Source organism: Astatotilapia calliptera, chromosome 12 (assembly GCF_900246225.1).
Source record: "Astatotilapia calliptera chromosome 12, fAstCal1.2, whole genome shotgun sequence".
Lineage (NCBI taxonomy): Eukaryota > Metazoa > Chordata > Actinopteri > Cichliformes > Cichlidae > Astatotilapia > Astatotilapia calliptera.
Window position 1 is genome coordinate 8,042,209 of NC_039313.1, and position 17,040 is coordinate 8,059,248.

The following is a 17,040-nucleotide window of genomic DNA, read 5'->3' on the forward strand; positions in this document are numbered from 1 at the left end:
CACACCAGCTGCCTTTACCCAGTATTTTCCTCGCCAATGTCCGTTCTCTGGCAAACAAAATGGATGAGATACGGCTCTCCATCACTAACAACAGACAGATTATGGACTCAAATGTCATGTTTTTCACCGAAACATGGTTGAACAACAGCTGCCCGGACAATGCTATCGAGTTAGCAGGACGCCACACACACCGAGCCGACAGGCTAGCCGATGACTCCGGCAAGACCAGAGGTGGAGGTTTGTGCATTTATATTAACAATGCTTGGTGCATGAACTCCACTACTACTGAGAGTCACTGCTCACCTAATGCGGAGTTTTTAATGGTAAAATGCAGACCTTATTATCTCTCCAGAGAACTCACTTCGATCATACTCACTGCCGTGTATATACCCCCCGACTAGGGTTGCCAACTCCCTGAAAAATAAATAAGGGACACCTCGTGGCCAGGGCCGGGCGACCCAGTTGTCTTCACCCTTCCCAGTGTGGTGAATTTTCTAGCTCTTTTTTTGTGTGTGAAATTATTTTTTTTAACCCTTTGACTTGAATTTGATTTAAGTAGATGTGTATTCTTTGTGATATGAACACATGTGAAACAAATGATCATTTAGCCATTTATTTTTAGCTCAAAATGGCAACATTAACACATAAAACAGGTCTCTTTCTTAAACAGAAGCCTGTCATGCTTAACTTTTGAGAATATAAGTAAATCTTTCTTTAAAAGAACTTTGTCCTGCTTAACTTAAAATAATAGAAAACAATAGAAAGAAAAAATATTCTTGTAACAGTGCACATTTAGTGCATTTAGTACAATTGGCTTCAGCTGAGGTATTATTTCAGCTTTTCTAATGCTAATCAGCTGCTCCCGTTTGAAAACCCGCTTGTTCCCATGATTACGCATCTTAACTCATCATCATTATTCATCTATGTATTACTTTTATGTATTAGTCATCTATCCTTGCAGTCGTTTATTACACAAAATAAATTATATTATCACACTTCTGGCCACATAGCGCTGATATTCACTGCACATGCCCATATTAACTTTTTCCAGCCAGGTGTTTTCCTTTTCCCATTCTTCCCTTTCTCTGAGGGGAACAAACATTGCTGCTCTAACGCTGGGCTCACACTGTGCGGTTTTAGGCCCATTTTGAGCCGATTTTTGAGTGATCGGACCGATTTTGGCCTTCATCGTGTAGTATACGTGGGGTAACGAGAAGTGATTAACACCTCACGACCAGCTCCCGATCATCAATCGCTCGTGAGCCGCTCACACTGCTCGCGCGCAAACACGTAAACGCAGTGAAAAAGACGGAGCAGCACGGCTGTGCAGCGTGTGATCTGGACACAAGCGATGGAGGCACAACTTGTAGAACTTTGAAAAGCTCATCCGAGCCTTTTCGATGTGGCCTCACAAAATTATCACGACCACAACAACCGTGAAAATAGTTGGATCTACATCGCTGCTAAATCACAGCTGCCTGATCATGTTTTTCATTAGCAATTTAGCAAAGTTGATGGTGGTGGTGTGTCTGTGTGAGTGAGAGACAGAGAGAGCGAGCGACAGATTTTCTGTTATAACCTTAATTTTATGGACGCACAGTGTGAGCACTCAGGTCGCATCAGAGCATCGGGCGGTATAGTGTGAGACCTGCATCGTGACCTACCAACTTCTAACCCCTGCGAGTCAATCGTGCAGTTTGAGCAGGAGCTGAATAACGCGACTGAAAAAATCGCACAGTGTCTGCCCAGCTTTAGGTGTACTGTCGTCCGAGACTTGCACCACAGTGACGGCGTTTGTTTCCCTGTTGGCCATGCTTCTTGTTGTGGTCATCTGTTGTCTTCCGGTATTTTCTCCGTAAGCGACCTTTCCTCGACCAATGAGATGAGCGGTAATCTGAATTGTCATACTCGAATTGTCATAAGTGTGCTGTCAGCTCATTGGTCACAAAGCAGGAGAGGGGCTGGGAATTATGTTTTCAAACAAAGCGTTAATTCCATAAACATTTATAGACTACTTTTGATTCTCACTGTATTACGGGACAAAGTGCGTCCCTTATTAGCTCAATACGGGACGTGTACTTTTGTTTCTAAATACGGGACGATTCCGTATTTTAAGGGACGGTTGGCAACCCTACCTCTACCACACATTACACGAGAACACACTAGTCCGCGTACACACGGTAGCATCCATTACAGGGAGAGTGCGAAGAAGAACAAAAAGGGGGTGACACACCAGTCATGAGACAGGAGGCGCCGCCAAGTGGTGATACACTGCATTACAATAGCAACTGTTACATCATGGAAACTGTAATGAACTGGCTAATGTTTAACTTTGAATTTTTCCCATAGGTCTTTTGCAGAAGGTCCCTATAGACAAAAACTAAATGGGAAAAATTGAGCAGGGTTAGTGTCACACTAATAAAGGAATATGTCTGTGAAGGTTCTCAGTCATCCAGGTCATCGTAGTCAAAGGAGCTTGCAAAGAAAAGCGTCTGGACTAGTGGGAGTAACTCCCACTAGGTTTATATCTGGGACTCTCCACCATTTGACCTTAGAACTGAAGAAGCTTTTCGGATGAGAGGTGAAACGTCTTCAAGCAACTTAAAGAAGTCCAGACGCTTTTCTTTGCAAGCTCCTTTCACTAATAAAGGAATGTAACTGTCATTTCTCATTTGAATGAGAATATTCATTTAGAGGAAATCATACGGGATTGTGTCACAGTTATTACTTACCTAATTATTACTTCCCTGAAAACTGATATTTAAAATTCTGTAAGTAGTTTAACAAAATTTTGACTTTCTTATATCAGTTCTGAATCCATTCACCATACAGCTTACCAGCAACACAGTCTTGATTGTCACTGCCATCTAGTGAGTAGCCGAATGAAATGAAATGAAATGAAGCAGCTGCTTCATGTCATTAGGAAGATTGCTTTTGCTTTAGTTTTTATTTCAGTTAATAATTATAAGAAAAATAGTTATTAATGAAATGTACTGTGCAACTTGCATGCTGCTTTTTGGTCTTTACTTTAGTAGGTGAATGTCAGTTGATGTTATTAGAGCTGTGGCTGTTAAACAATATCTGTCAAGTGTCTATTAAGTGATAGAAGTAAAAACAAAATGGTTCCGAGCAAGGTGCTCCATCCTGACATGTTGTTTTGCTTTAGTGTGATGTGAATATCAATATATGTTTACTGAGTCACAGCTGCTTAACTTCGAGACCCTATCCTCACATGTCATGCTTGACCTGTGAGGATTACAGCAAACACTTTTTCAGTGTGTCATCACATACAAAATACACTCATTCAAATCAAATCAAATCACTTTTTATTGTCACATCACATGTGCAGGCACACTGGCAAAGCACATGCGAGTGAAATTCTTGTGTGCGAGCCCCACAAGCAACAGAGATGTGCAAACACAACAACACAAACGAGCAAAATACAAGAATGGCCAACCTGAAACTAATAAATATATGTACAATATATAATAGTGTATGCATTTCTGGATGTGTATACTAAATATTTTCCTACGTGTGTGTGTGTGTGTGTGTGTGTGTGTGTGTGTGTGTATACACATTTTTACAAATTAAATAGTAAAAAAAAATAAAAAATAAAAAATAAAATAATAATAATAATAATAATAATAAAATATATAAAATATACAGAGTTGAATATGTGCAAAACAAGTGGCATTTATATACAGTGTGGAGTGCATAATGTTGAAGTTCCAGCTGAGGTGTCTATGACGTGTTCAGCAGTCTGATGATTCAGTACCAATTATTGCTCTTATTAAGGAGCAGACCACTTAAACATTAAAGGATTTACTGACTCACTCGTCAGTGATCATAGTAGTCAAAAGATCATTGCATAAGGAAGACATGGTGGGGGATGCTATATTGAAAATGAAACAAAAAATCCTGATTATCTGTCATAAAAATTGATGAACACTTACTTTTTCGTGATGTAATGTTTTTATTAAACAATATCATAAATTAAACAATTCAACAAAAACTACTTATGTTAATATAAAAGAAGAAAATCATTGAGTTTTATCTCAAGATCACTGTTTTCATACATAGTTAGGGATCATTAAACTACTCTGAATCTGAATCTCACTTTCTCTCGCTGTCGTGGGCGCGGTTAGCGTCATGACGTAGGTTGCTGCTACGTAAACCGTTCGGCGCAAAAATTCAAACGCTGTACAGGAAGAAATTTGCTGCTTGTTCTTTCTGTCATATTACAACTTATAACGGGTCTACATAAGTCTCCGTCGGATTTAAGGCAATTCTCGGTACGTTTCGGGGCTGAAGCAAGTCTTGTGATAAAGTTTTTATTTGTTAGTAAGCCTGCTAACGCTAACTGTAAGAACACGTTCATACCGAAGTTAGGGTTGTTATGCTAAAATGCATGTAATGTTAGCTTAGCGTGAGCATGTAAGTGCGTTTGAGCTGTACATGTGTTTCTTTCGTAATTATTTTACTAAACTAGCTTACCAAATATGTTGTGCTAAGATGGCGTTTGCTTTCTGAAAATTGATTTTAATTGAATGTATATAACCTTTTCACTGGTTTAATACTTTATTGTAGAGTTCCTTTGTTTATATGCGAGTAGCGTTCAAGCTAAGTTAAACTGATGGAAATCCAGAATAAAGTCAATGGGAGTCTACAAAAGGAAGGATTCGCTGGCTGTGCTATACTAATAAATGATGAACCCTTAAAGTAATCAACGTTGTTTCGGTAGCAAACAGGCAAGATTAATGCGAACTTAACTCTAGCATATCGTGCTTGCATAACCAGAGCCAACAATAAGAGTTTCTTGTATTTTTTTCTCCCAATTTCTTTGTCATCATAAGATCACATTCTCTCTTCTTATTCTCATTAGTGACTTTTAAACTTGGCATAAACTTTGTTTTCCTTTATAAGTTCCAAACAGCTGTAACAACACAAGCACAGCACTTTGTAAAAACAGCTGTTTCAGAGTTATGTTAGCATCAAATATATACCTTAATTCCTCATCCCGTGGGTTGTATTGACAGATTTCACCACCGAGATCCAATTGAGTTACTTTTAATATTTTTCCTAAAGATTTTATTTGGGTTGATTAGAGGAGTTTTTTACATGTAAATTTTGGTTTTGGCTCAGTTAACTACAACAAATAGTTAACTGAGCCAAGTTAACTTTCTCTCCTGCTTCAAATTGATATGTGTACGGTACATTCAGAGCACTGAATTCTGCGCTTTAAGCACAATTTTTTTCCAACCCTCTGTTCAGTCCAAACATCTTTTCCTATCTCCAGCAAAGATGAGCGCAGCCTCCACACCCGTCTCCCGGGTACGACCAGGATGGATGTCATCCTGTTTGAAGAATAAGGGTCTGTCCCCTGCAGGCAGCAGCACTCCACTGCTGTCAGCTTTCCCTGGAAACGATGATGAGCAGGAGCGACGTCAGCGTAGGAGGTCAAGAGTCATTGACCTTCAAGCTGCAAGTGATTCCTCCTTAAATGACTCTGCATCTCACAGGTATGCTGTAGATAATGGCAAAACTAAAAGTAATTTGTAAAAACATTTTGTGCCATGGCTTTGACAAATAGTGCCTGGCTGCCTGGCTGCTATGTATCATGTGAGCTCAAAGACAATCTCATTATCCTAATCAGCACTGTGGGAACTCCTGCTGCCGTGCCCAAGTTGTCAAATGCACAGATCTCAGAGCATTACTCCACCTGCATAAAACTCTCCACTGAAAATGTAAGTATTTGTATGTGCATGCATTTTCCTCTTTTTCCCTTTATAGTAAATGTCCTTTGTCTTTCTCTGTGATTAGTAGATGAGAAAATATGACAAAATACAGGAAAAATAAATTAATAAATTACTTTTTTTTTTTTATTCTTATCAACAGAAAATCACCACAAAAAATGCATTTGGTCTGCATTTGATTGATTACATGGCTGATATTCTCAAACAAAAGGATTCAGAGCTCACCAACTTCAAGGTATGTGTAACTGATTGTTTCATTCATCATTTTGGTTATCTAAAAGTCTTTGAACTGATTTAAACATTTGAATGAAGCATCATGATAAATTATTTTCTGGTTGTTGGAGAACATAGAAATGTCGTTTGTTTTTTGTTTTTTAAGTGTGTTTAAAATATCAGGAAAATATATTTCTTAGACTCAGCACCCACCTGACTTGTTTAAGTTAGGCAGGTGCTAACACCAGTTTGATTTTAATTCAGGGAAGCAGAATTTATACAAAATTAAGGCTGCATTCTGTCCAGTGTGGTCTCTCATCTCACAGGCAATAAGTTCACTCATTCTGAGAAAGTGCAGGATTGTGTATTAACCTAGAGTATCTGCAGGGGTATTGTGGTGTAATTACTTCAACATATGAAGGGTCCTATAAAAGGTGATGTCGTACACTGTGAAATATGTATTTATTATTAAGTTTTGCAAGTAGTATCCTTCAATATTTACATCTTTTCATCCTAAAGGTGGCAGCTGGCACTCTGGATGCCAGTACGAAAATCTACGCTGTGAGAGTGGATGCTGTTCATGCTGATGCCTACAGAGTGCTGGGTGGTCTGGGTGCTGAAACCAAACCTGGAGAGGGTGAGAGTCTCTGTATTGTTGTTGGATTTTTCTTTTAACCGTACTTGTGCTGTGGCTTGAGCTTTCTGGCTTTTTCTAACACAGTTTTAAAGTTGTTGAACCCACCTTCCTGTACTATTGAACATTTTCTGCTTTTTTTGAATTCCTTGTGCATACACAGGCCATGGTGCAACAGAGGAAGATGGAGATGATGCAGGACTTGCAGGAGGTGAAGTCACTGCCAAACAGCCAAAGAAGAAAAGGCCTCCCAAGAAGACAGTAGAGCAAAACCTGAGCAACATCAACAGTGCTGAGTCTGAGAGGAGATGTGAGGTATGTAGAGGTCTTAGCAAAGTAACTAAGATAATGCGCACCTCAGTTCTTCTTTTTTTTTTTCTTTTTTTTTTTTTGTACTTTTTGAAATAACAGAAGTATCGTTCAGGGCTTCTGGACCACTATGCCAATGACTAATCATGGGAAATATTCCTGCTTATTGCTTATGTCATGCAGCAATAAGCAATAATAGAATATAGCTATCGATGTATAGATCCAGGAATACAGCATTTGGGTTAAATGAGAATGAATTGAAAACAACCTTTGCAAGATCTAGGCTCATTAATGCACATAAATGAACAACACTAAAAACATTCAGAGGTTGTTTGTTTTGTTTTCATTTCACTGTTTGGATTTTGGGTCAAATCATTCTGTTTTGTAGCCAACAGACTCAGCTATGTTGTTATCTTATACCACTAGAATAGAAGATGCAACTCCCTCGAAATGCAGTACACACCCTCACTCCATTAAAATAGGTGAAATGCTTTAAACTGATATATATAATATAGAAACAACAAAGACCCAGAGAGAGGTAGATCTCTATTTTTATGCCAAATGTAATTACCATCGATATGCAAACAGTGCTGTAATCTAAGTAAGCAGTACTTGATTCTAACCAAGGAAACTATACTTTGCTAGTTTCTTCACTTAAGGTAATGTAGCTGTTTTAACAGCTGATATATGTGATGGGTTTTGAACATGAGCTGAAAGTATATTCATTAGGCTTGGGCTATTTATGAGCTTAGATTTTTGTTAATTATTTAATTAATTAAATCCTTATTGATATGAACATGCTTCAGCTGTGATTATATTACTTGAGGAAAAAGTTAGTGTACAGGAGAATCAGTAAAAAAAAAAACAGCCTTCTGTTTTATTTCCTGTACAGAAACTCAATGTTCAACATGATAAGCTGGAAAATACAAATTTATGAATACTGCTTACTATTTTTGGTGTTGTTATATATTTAGCAGTCAAATTAAGAACGATCTTACTGTTTAGAACTGGAAAAAAAGGGTGGCACAGTCCCCGTACCAAATTTTTATATGCATTTATGTGCAGAGGTCTCTTTACTAAATGTTAAACAACTTCAGCATCACTGCTAGAGTTAATGTTGGATTACTATCATGGATTACGGCTTAAATCCACTGATGATTGATACGTTTGTTTGATTTAGATCAATAGTTAAATTAGATGTTGTCTTAGAAGACACCTCGAGGGATTTTTCTTTTCTTTTTTTTCATTACTATCACAGCATCACTTTGCCATAGTAATAAGCTTAAATGCCTCTTAGTTGATATCAAGCTAGGTTGTGTTTATGATAAACTTTCTGTCTTCCCCACAAAGGTGGACCCCATGTTTCAGCGGATGGCCTCATCCTTTGATGAGAGCAGCACAGCTGGGGTCTTCCTGTCAGTTCTTTTCAGTGAGAGCAGTCGCTGCGAGCTGCTCTTTCCATCCCACATGACCCTCCTGCAATCCAGACCCGCCTACTCTCCTCCATCTCCACAGGGGGTCCCAGCATCCCCATTCATGGGTAAAAGTCTTTCAATAAGCCCAATAAATTCATTTACACTTGGACGTTAAATATTGTGCCGCTAGTTGGATGTTCATAAGAACCTTAATAATAATGGATTTATATAGCGCTTTTCAAGGCACCCAAAGCGCTTTACAATACCACTATTCATTTACTCTCACATTCATACACTGGTGGAGGCAAGCTACAGTTGTAGCCACAGCTGCCCTGGGGCAGAAGCGAGGCTGCCATATCGCGCCATCGGCCCCTCTGGCCAACACCAGTAGGCAAGTAGGGTAAAGTGTCTTGCCCAGGGACACAACGACCAGGACAGAGAGCCCAGGGATCGAACCGGCGACCTTCCGGTTACAGATGCGATTCCCAACCCCCTGAGCCACGGTCGCCCCCCTTAGCACTGTATCACTGTCATCCTTCGGGTTCTCCCAGAAATGAAAACTTGTCTTTCTGTAACATGTCACTCGCAGCTGGACTGCAGCGTTCCCAGGAGAAAAGCTCCGTCTGCCCCTCACTGCAGGACTTCTCGTTCACTAGCTGGAATCCGGAGCAGGTAAGAGAAAACGGATCTAGTGCTTATTTCTGTCAGTTGTTTCTGAATACTAGTTGTAATATGATTAGGTTATGGAATTTCCATCCTACAAATCTGATTTAATCCTTTGTAAACTGATCTCCTTTGTTTTGTTCAGTTCTTCACTCTCTTTTAGTAGATACATAAAGGAAACCCTATTTTACTACAGCTCTAGTGTGAGCAACTATTTTTGCTTGCAAAGTAAAAGTCCTTAGAAATGTAAAGTCCTGCAGGTTTGAATTTAATATTCTATGCATGTTCTTTCAGACCATGAATCAGCTCTTAGAGAAGATGAAGCAGGGCGATCATGTGTTTGACGTGAACAATGAGCCTGAGCCAGAGCCAGAGGAAGATGACTGTCCTGACTTTGATGGTGACTATGAGGAGGGAGTGGGTGACTGTGAGGATGGATCAAAGGAACACAAGGAGGGTTGTGAGCCCTCTGGCAAAAGAAGGTAAGATTGAGGATTGGACAGCAGCGCAGGGAAGTCTTTTGTTTGTTTTTTTCCCTTCCTCTTGTCTGTCTCCTAAACCTTTTCTATAAATGGATGGTAAATTTGCTTTCGTTTTTAGTTTGAATGGTTTTATGATGCCATACAGGGATGTGATTCCCATTGGAGAGGGAGACATCGCCACCATGTGCTTGCAGCTGTCCTCTCAGCCCAGGGAGTATTCATACTTCAGCCCCAGGACCATGGCCACGTGGGCTGGACCTGGCTACTGGCAGTTCAAACCGAAACACAAGTGTGAGTGAAATTAAGGTTTTAGCAAAGACCCATTTTAGTTGCAGTAAAAGCGTTGCATTATTGCACCTTATAACAAAATACCAAACTCCAAATTTTCTTTGAAAGTAAATAAAGTAATTTCTGTAAGCTTTCATATTTAAGAAACCATCCACTTTACAAAGCCGATGAGAAGCCAGAGACGTTAAAAAGGTTTTGAAATTGTGCTGCTTTTTAAAATATTCCACTTCCCAGCAGTCGGTGGTTACAAAGAGCTTCTGTTTTCATCACACAAAGAAACTCCTCAGCACAACTCCTTAGCTTAACCACACTACTTGCATGTACTACAACAGGTCCTGAGTTATACGCGTCAGTAAGAAACCGACTAGAATAACTGCTAAGGATAAAACCACTCTAGATCTGATATGTCGTTAGTGACTTGTAACACAGTGCCTTCTGAAGCAGAACACGGTCTAAATATTATGTCCTGCTGTGCTGCAGTTGTTAAACATCACAGTGCCATCCTTCAGGTCAGATTTGGCTTCAGATATAGAGATATTTGTGAGATGTGAGCAGACATTAGAGAAGTTGTTACGCTAAACAAGACATGTTACATATTAAAGTTTGTGTAGATGTTGACAGACAACACATCACATTAAAAATTTTCTTATTTATGTTGGTAAGATTAAATGTAGGCTTATGCTACTGCGTTTGTTTTTGAAGTAACATGTGACGCATGCCACATTCACTTTGGTCATTATCTAGCCTGTCATAAGTAATGCCTGAAATCTATCATAAATGCATTCGGATGCATTATGCTGTCATACTGAAATGATGTTTACAAATTATTATTATTTTCTGTTTTGAGTGATGTGGTAAATTGGGCCTTTTCTCTAACAACTGAGATGGTTTTCTAATGGTTGTCCTTTCTCACTAAATGTGTGCAGTGTAAAAGTAACCTGCCATCTGTAATCTCTGACCATTGTTATGTACTTTTATGTCATACAGTGGATCATTTGCCTGAAAAGGAGACACGTAAAAGGAAGCCCAAAAAGACCTTTGAAATAGACTTCAATGACGATGTCAACTTTGATACCTACTTCCGAACAACAAGGGTAAAAAAAAAAGAAAAAGAAAGAAAGAAAACATCTCTGCTGCTTCTGTCTTTTTTCTTTGTACAGGGAGTGCAGAATTATTAGGCAAGTTGTATTTTTGAGGAATAATTTTATTATTGAACAACAACCATGTTCTCAATGAACCCAAAAAAACTCATTAATATCAAAGCTGAATGTTTTTGGAAGTAGTTTTTAGTTTGTTTTTAGTTTTAGCTATTTTAGGGGGATATCTGTGTGTGCAGGTGACTATTACTGTGCATAATTATTAGGCAACTTAACAAAAAACAAATATATACCCATTTCAATTATTTATTTTTACCAGTGACACCAACATAACATCTCCACATTCACAAATATACATTTCTGACATTCAAAAACAAAACAAAAACAAATCAGCGACCAATATAGCCACCTTTCTTTGCAAGGACACTCAAAAGCCTGCCATCCATGGATTCTGTCAGTGTTTTGATCTGTTCACCATCAACATTGCGTGCAGCAGCAACCACAGCCTCCCAGACACTGTTCAGAGAGGTGTACTGTTTTCCTTCCTTGTAAATCTCACATTTGATGATGGACCACAGGTTCTCAATGGGGTTCAGAACAGGTGAACAAGGAGGCCATGTCATTAGTTTTTCTTCTTTTATACCCTTTCTTGCAGCCACGCTGTGGAGTACTTGGACGCGTGTGATGGAGCATTGTCCTGCATGAAAATCATGTTTTTCTTGAAGGATGCAGACTTCTTCCTGTACCACTGCTTGAAGAAGGTGTCTTCCAGAAACTGGCAGTAGGACTGGGAGTTGAGCTTGACTCCATCCTCAACCCGAAAAGGCCCCACAAGCTCATCTTTGATGATACCAGCCCAAACCAGTACTCCACCTCCACCTTGCTGGCGTCTGAGTCGGACTGGAGCTCTCTGCCCTTTACCAATCCAGCCACGGGCCCATCCATCTGGCCCATCAAGACTCACTCTCATTTCATCAGTCCATAAAACCTTAGAAAAACCAGTCTTGAGATATTTCTTGGCCCAGTCTTGACGTTTCAGCTTGTGTGTCTTGTTCAGTGGTGGTCGTCTTTCAGCCTTTCTTACCTTGGCCATGTCTCTGAGTATTGCACACCTTGTGCTTTTGGGCACTCAAGTGATGTTGCAGCTCTGAAATATGGCCAAACTGGTGGCAAGTGGCATCTTGGCAGCTGCACGCTTGACTTTTCTCAGTTCATGGGCAGTTATTTTGCGCCTTGGTTTTTCCACACGCTTCTTGCGACCCTGTTGACTATTTTGAATGAAACGCTTGATTGTTCGATGATCACGCTTCAGAAGCTTTGCAATTTTGAGACTGCTGCATCCCTCTGCAAGATATCTCACTATTTTTGACTTTTCTGAGCCCGTCAAGTCCTTCTTTTGACCCATTTTGCCAAAGGAAAGGAAGTTGCCTAATAATTATGCACACCTGATATAGGGTGTTGATGTCATTAGACCACACCCCTTCTCATTACAGAGATGCACATCACCTAATATGCTTAATTGGTAGTAGGCTTTCGAGCCTATACAGCTTGGAGTAAGACAACATGCATGAAGAGGATGATGTGGACAAAATACTCATTTGCCTAATAATTCTGCACTCCCTGTATATATGAAGCTGTCAAATACATTCACCTGTTCAACTACAGTGACTACTTTTTGAGCCATAGATGACCAGCTCTTCAATCATTTCAGTGTTTCACGTCATTGTGAACAAAGCCAGCCTGCTGCCATGGTTATTATAATAACATCAATCTCATGTACAAATATTAGTAATGGTGACAGGAGGTAAAGCTTAGCATGTTCTGTAGCAGAGTCCAGTGACAGAGTCTGTTTGTCAAGTATGCATCAGGAAACTTGCTGATCTGAGTCTTTTCTTGTGTGCTTCTGCATTGAAACATAACTCTTGTGATTTAACTATAATGATTAAATTCAGTTGAATCTCTAAAAGGTTTTGAAGTTTTGGATTACAGATTTTTGGGAAACTCACCAACCAAACTTTATCTTCCTTTCCTTTCACAGGCTGCCACCACTAACACCAAGTCTGCACTTAGTGCCAGAAGTAAAAAAACAACTCTACCAGCAGATTTCCAGTTTCCTCCAGAGACGCTCTCCCAGCTCAGCCTCAAACCCTCCAGCACAGTAAGACTTATTTCTTTTTACCATTTCAGGCCATACTTTATGTTAGCATTTCATAGTTTAATTAAAATTATTAACTTTTTTAGATACTTCTAACTGTGCAGACATGATTTAATATTTACATCTATTTTCTTTTTAGTGTTTTTTTTAATATGGCTTGCAGTATCACATGGACTTCCTATTTACCTCTGTGAAAATGCGATATCTCAAAAATGATCTCGGATGTGTTTGAATCTCATATCAACTGTTTGTTTTGTTTTTGTTTTCATAAAATTGGGCAGTTTTACAGTCAGTATGTAATTTACTCAATATTTCCATAATTGAGTGCAAGATGTTTGGGACGTATTAATATTGATCAATCTGGTCTTGTTTACTCTAGTTAAGTCCAGAAGGACAGAAGAGGCTGTCTGCAGAGCTCGGAGAAGGCATTGGAGATTATGACTACAACAACGCCAATGACACAGCCAACTTCTGTCCAGGTCTACAGGTCTGAAAAACTCTTTTTAGCATCACTTTTGATTTGATTCTAAGAAAGCTCATTTCAGGTGTTCATTTATCACAAGGGATTACTTCTGCAGGTAGCTCCGCACATTTCATTGGACAGGATTTTAAACCGCATGCCCGGACACATTTCACTATCAATTCTGAATTGATTATATTGTAAAATCTTACTGTTTCTGGTTTATCCAGAAGTGGTTTGGGTTATGAAACACAAATTTTAATCTTAGGGTTGTATTTTGATGTTGCAATAACTACAACAATCACTAGTATATAGATTGTTAGTATTAGTAAAGAAACGACTCGTCTTTGCCGCAACATTTGACATACTACACATGTGGCCTGTGTCTAACCATGTACATTAAATGTGATTATGCAGAACAACAATGTCTATCTCGGGCCCTGTGGCGGCAAACTGGCACCTACTCCCCCTATGTAATACATCAATTTGTTGGAAGACCAATAAATGTATATTTTTTAGTAGAATAACCCCACTTTTTCACCATGTAACCACATCAGTGATTTCTATCCACTGTTTTGCTGTTCCTGTCGTATTGAGTGCAGTCATTTATTCTTGTCTACTGCTAGTATCTCCTCCTGCACAGCCTGGTTGTACTTGGTGTGTTTTTTATTGCATATTTTGCAGGTACTGTGCTGTGCTGGAGTTTGATGTAGTTCCTTATTTAGGTAATAAATCGTGATCAGAGGCTGACACAGGGCTGTCAGTCTCACAAATCCTTGGGCTTGTCTCACTGACTGTGCTAGGAAACAAAAAGACATGGCAGTGCTATAGCAATTATATCTCTATATGATATTTTTATATCAGAGCGACTGTTTAAAACCTTTTCTTTTATGTATCACACACCTGTGACTGACACTACATGGAAACTACACCCTTTCTGCATCAAATCTTGTGGAAGAAGCTAAAAGCAACATCTAACCTGCTGAGGAATGAAAGAATTAACAAATCCCCGTCACGGCAAATCAACAACTGATTAGAAACCACATGTCAAATCTTTATTCATCTTCTGTTTCAGGGAGGTGACAGTGATGATGATGTTGAAGGGTTTGCTGGTTCAGATGACACACAGCCTTCGAGTGACAGCATGCCTCTGCCCTCACAAGATCTCGAGGGCGTGTCCACCTATGGGGAGGAGGATCTGGTACCTGAGCCACACAGGGTGAGCAATGCAACTAGTTTAGTCGTGCTTTAAGTAGCTCTTCCCTTTAGTACCATCTCTGCTCAAAAGCTTCTGCAGTAATATTTTTTATCATACCCCACTGAAAAATAGAAGATGGAACTGAAACAACTGTATGACTTAGGACAAATAGTCATTAATAATGGATATATTATAAGCAGAATTTTTGTTTGTGAACTTCTATAGTTCTACTTTGATTGTTTTTGTAGGTCAACAAGATTGAAATCAACTACGCCAAGACAGCAAAGAAAATGGACATGAAGAGACTCAAGAACAGCATGTGGACTCTTCTGATTGACAGCCCAGAAAAACCCACAGAGGTAAATTACACACCGCGTATTAGCTTCTTTTTTCTGTGGTGCATACAGTGACAAATTTCAGGTTGGTCATGCATCACATGCGGTGGGCACAGTTGCCTTCCAGGCGGCCCTTTTTCACTGCGTTTCTGTTTGACTCTGTGTTTTATTACTTGTTCCTTGGTGTTCCCTGTAGGGGGTGGAGACTGTGGAGAAACCTGAAGTGTGTGGAGAGAAAGTGTTCAGTCAGACCACAAAGACGCTGCTTCAAAGGTATAAGCAGATCTCTTGTCATGTCTGCCATGGCACAGCACTAATGAGGAGTATCAGACCTCACCAAAAGAATATTGGATATAAAATTATGGTTTGAGATACAGAAGTTTCTCTGACAAGCTAGTGTGAAGCTATACACGATCAAATCACGGTGTCACTGAAATACTAATTCCATCAGAATCATGAAAATCATCATTGATGAAATATAAAATTCTCTCTCTCACTCCCTCTCTCTGTCTCTCTCTCACACATATTCAGATTACCAAACACAATGGCTCAGAACCTGTCAGTGGCACTGGCGTTTGTCGCTTTACTTCATCTTGCCAATGAAAAGGTGAGTGTTGTTTGCTGTATGTTTTGTTTATTTGATTTCATTTGTTATTATTATGATGTATGTACTCTCCTCATGTTGGTTTAAAATGAGCTGCAGCATCAAGGGATGAAAAATTAAACCAATGTCAAACTGCACTTCCCATAGCAGCCAGATTGGCTTTAAATGCAAAGGTGGTTAAAGCTAATATGATGTCACCCATTTATTTTGCACTCTGCACCTTGTTGGTTTATTTTGGAGCCAGAAATTATGTCACATGGGTCAAAGCACTGAGTGCTATCACAGCTAATGTTTGTAGTTTGTATATATATATATATAGATATAGCTTTAGCACCAGGAAACTTCACTAAGGAAGGAATTTGGGTGTGTAACTGGGCAATTTATTTTTCAGTTCATTCATTCATTCATTCTTTATTCCCTGAAATAGGATGTCCAAACATTCTCAGTCCTGATTGGCTGGCAGATGTTCCTTAAAGTTACATATCTAGTTCAGCAAGTCCACGGAGTACATTAAAATGTAGGGCAGCCGTGGCTCAGGGGGTTGGGAAGTGCATCTGTAACCGGAAGGTCAACGGTTCAATCCCTGGGCTCTCTGTCCTGCTCGTTGTGTCCTTGGGCAAGACACTTCACCTACCGCCTGCTGGTGTTGACCAGAGGGGCCGATGGCACGATATGGCAGCCTCGCTTCTCAGTCTGCCCCAGGGCAGCTGTGGCCACTAGTGTGTGAATGCGAGAGTGAATGAATAGTGGCACTGTAAAGTGCTTTGGGTGCCTTGAAAAGTGCTATATAAATCCAATCCATTATTATTATTATTACTGCTGTGTCACGCTTAAAAAGTCGTCAGTCCTAATGTTTGTTTTTGTCTTTTTTACAGAATTTGGAGCTGGTGAAGGTTGATGACATGTCAGATATCATCATCAAACAAGGCCACTGAGGGAATTATGAATCATATGAGGCTTACTGCTACTCTTTTCTTCAATTCTCTTCTTTTTCAACTCTTTACTTTGTATATTTTTTTTTTCTTTTTAAACGCTGTCCTGTTTCTATCTCCCGTCTCTACCTGCTTTTATTCTTTATAATTATAGTATGTTTGTTTCTCCTTTTAGTTTGTGCAATTGATGCATATCCTGTGTGTAGCTAATTACTCAACAGCACACAAAAAATGTACATTGTGAACAGAAATAAAAGCTTTTTTTTCTCAAATCTGATGGAGAAATTAAATCCAAAACATGTTACCCCACATTTTCTTGTTCTGTGGCAGTATTTCAGCACACTTAAACAATGGTTTTCAAACAGTTTTCCCAAATTGTCGTAATGCCTTTGATTATTTTTAGCTGCTTCTGATTCAAAGCAGCTTGCAGCAGTCATGACATAAGGGCATGCAATGACCAGTATTCAATCTTCGTCACCAGTTTCACCAGACAAAGAAACCG

At 39.4% G+C, this 17,040-nt stretch overlaps 1 protein-coding gene across 2 annotated transcripts; it reads left to right on the forward strand.

Annotated features, from left to right (window-relative positions):
- Positions 1–218: 218 nt before the first annotated feature.
- On the forward strand, positions 219–16,810 carry ncaph (non-SMC condensin I complex, subunit H). Of its 2 annotated transcripts, none has more exons than XM_026188427.1 (18): positions 219–237; positions 5,297–5,519; positions 5,654–5,744; positions 5,896–5,988; positions 6,486–6,603; positions 6,764–6,915; positions 8,260–8,449; positions 8,914–8,996; positions 9,282–9,469; positions 9,615–9,760; positions 10,745–10,851; positions 12,893–13,012; positions 13,389–13,496; positions 14,545–14,688; positions 14,916–15,026; positions 15,199–15,275; positions 15,534–15,609; positions 16,482–16,810. In XM_026188427.1, exons 2-18 carry the CDS (start codon positions 5,302–5,304, stop codon positions 16,539–16,541), a joined length of 2,082 nt encoding a protein of 693 aa, XP_026044212.1. In that variant the 5' UTR covers positions 219–237; positions 5,297–5,301; the 3' UTR covers positions 16,542–16,810. The 2 variants fall into 2 exon arrangements, with proteins under 2 accessions (XP_026044212.1, XP_026044211.1); XM_026188426.1 differs by lacking the exon at positions 219–237 and adding an exon at positions 4,132–4,292.
- The last annotated feature ends 230 nt before the right edge of the window (positions 16,811–17,040 follow it).

Bases quoted from the DNA above. Each gene is read 5' to 3' on its own strand.
- ncaph (XM_026188427.1), top strand. From the start codon at position 5,302: ATGAGCGCAGCCTCCACACCCGTCTCCCGGGTACGACCAGGATGGATG. The intron at 6,604-6,763 runs GTGAGAGTCTCT...GTGCATACACAG, and splicing joins TGAAACCAAACCTGGAGAGG to GCCATGGTGCAACAGAGGAA. The intron at 9,470-9,614 runs GTAAGATTGAGG...GATGCCATACAG, and splicing joins GAGCCCTCTGGCAAAAGAAG to GGATGTGATTCCCATTGGAG.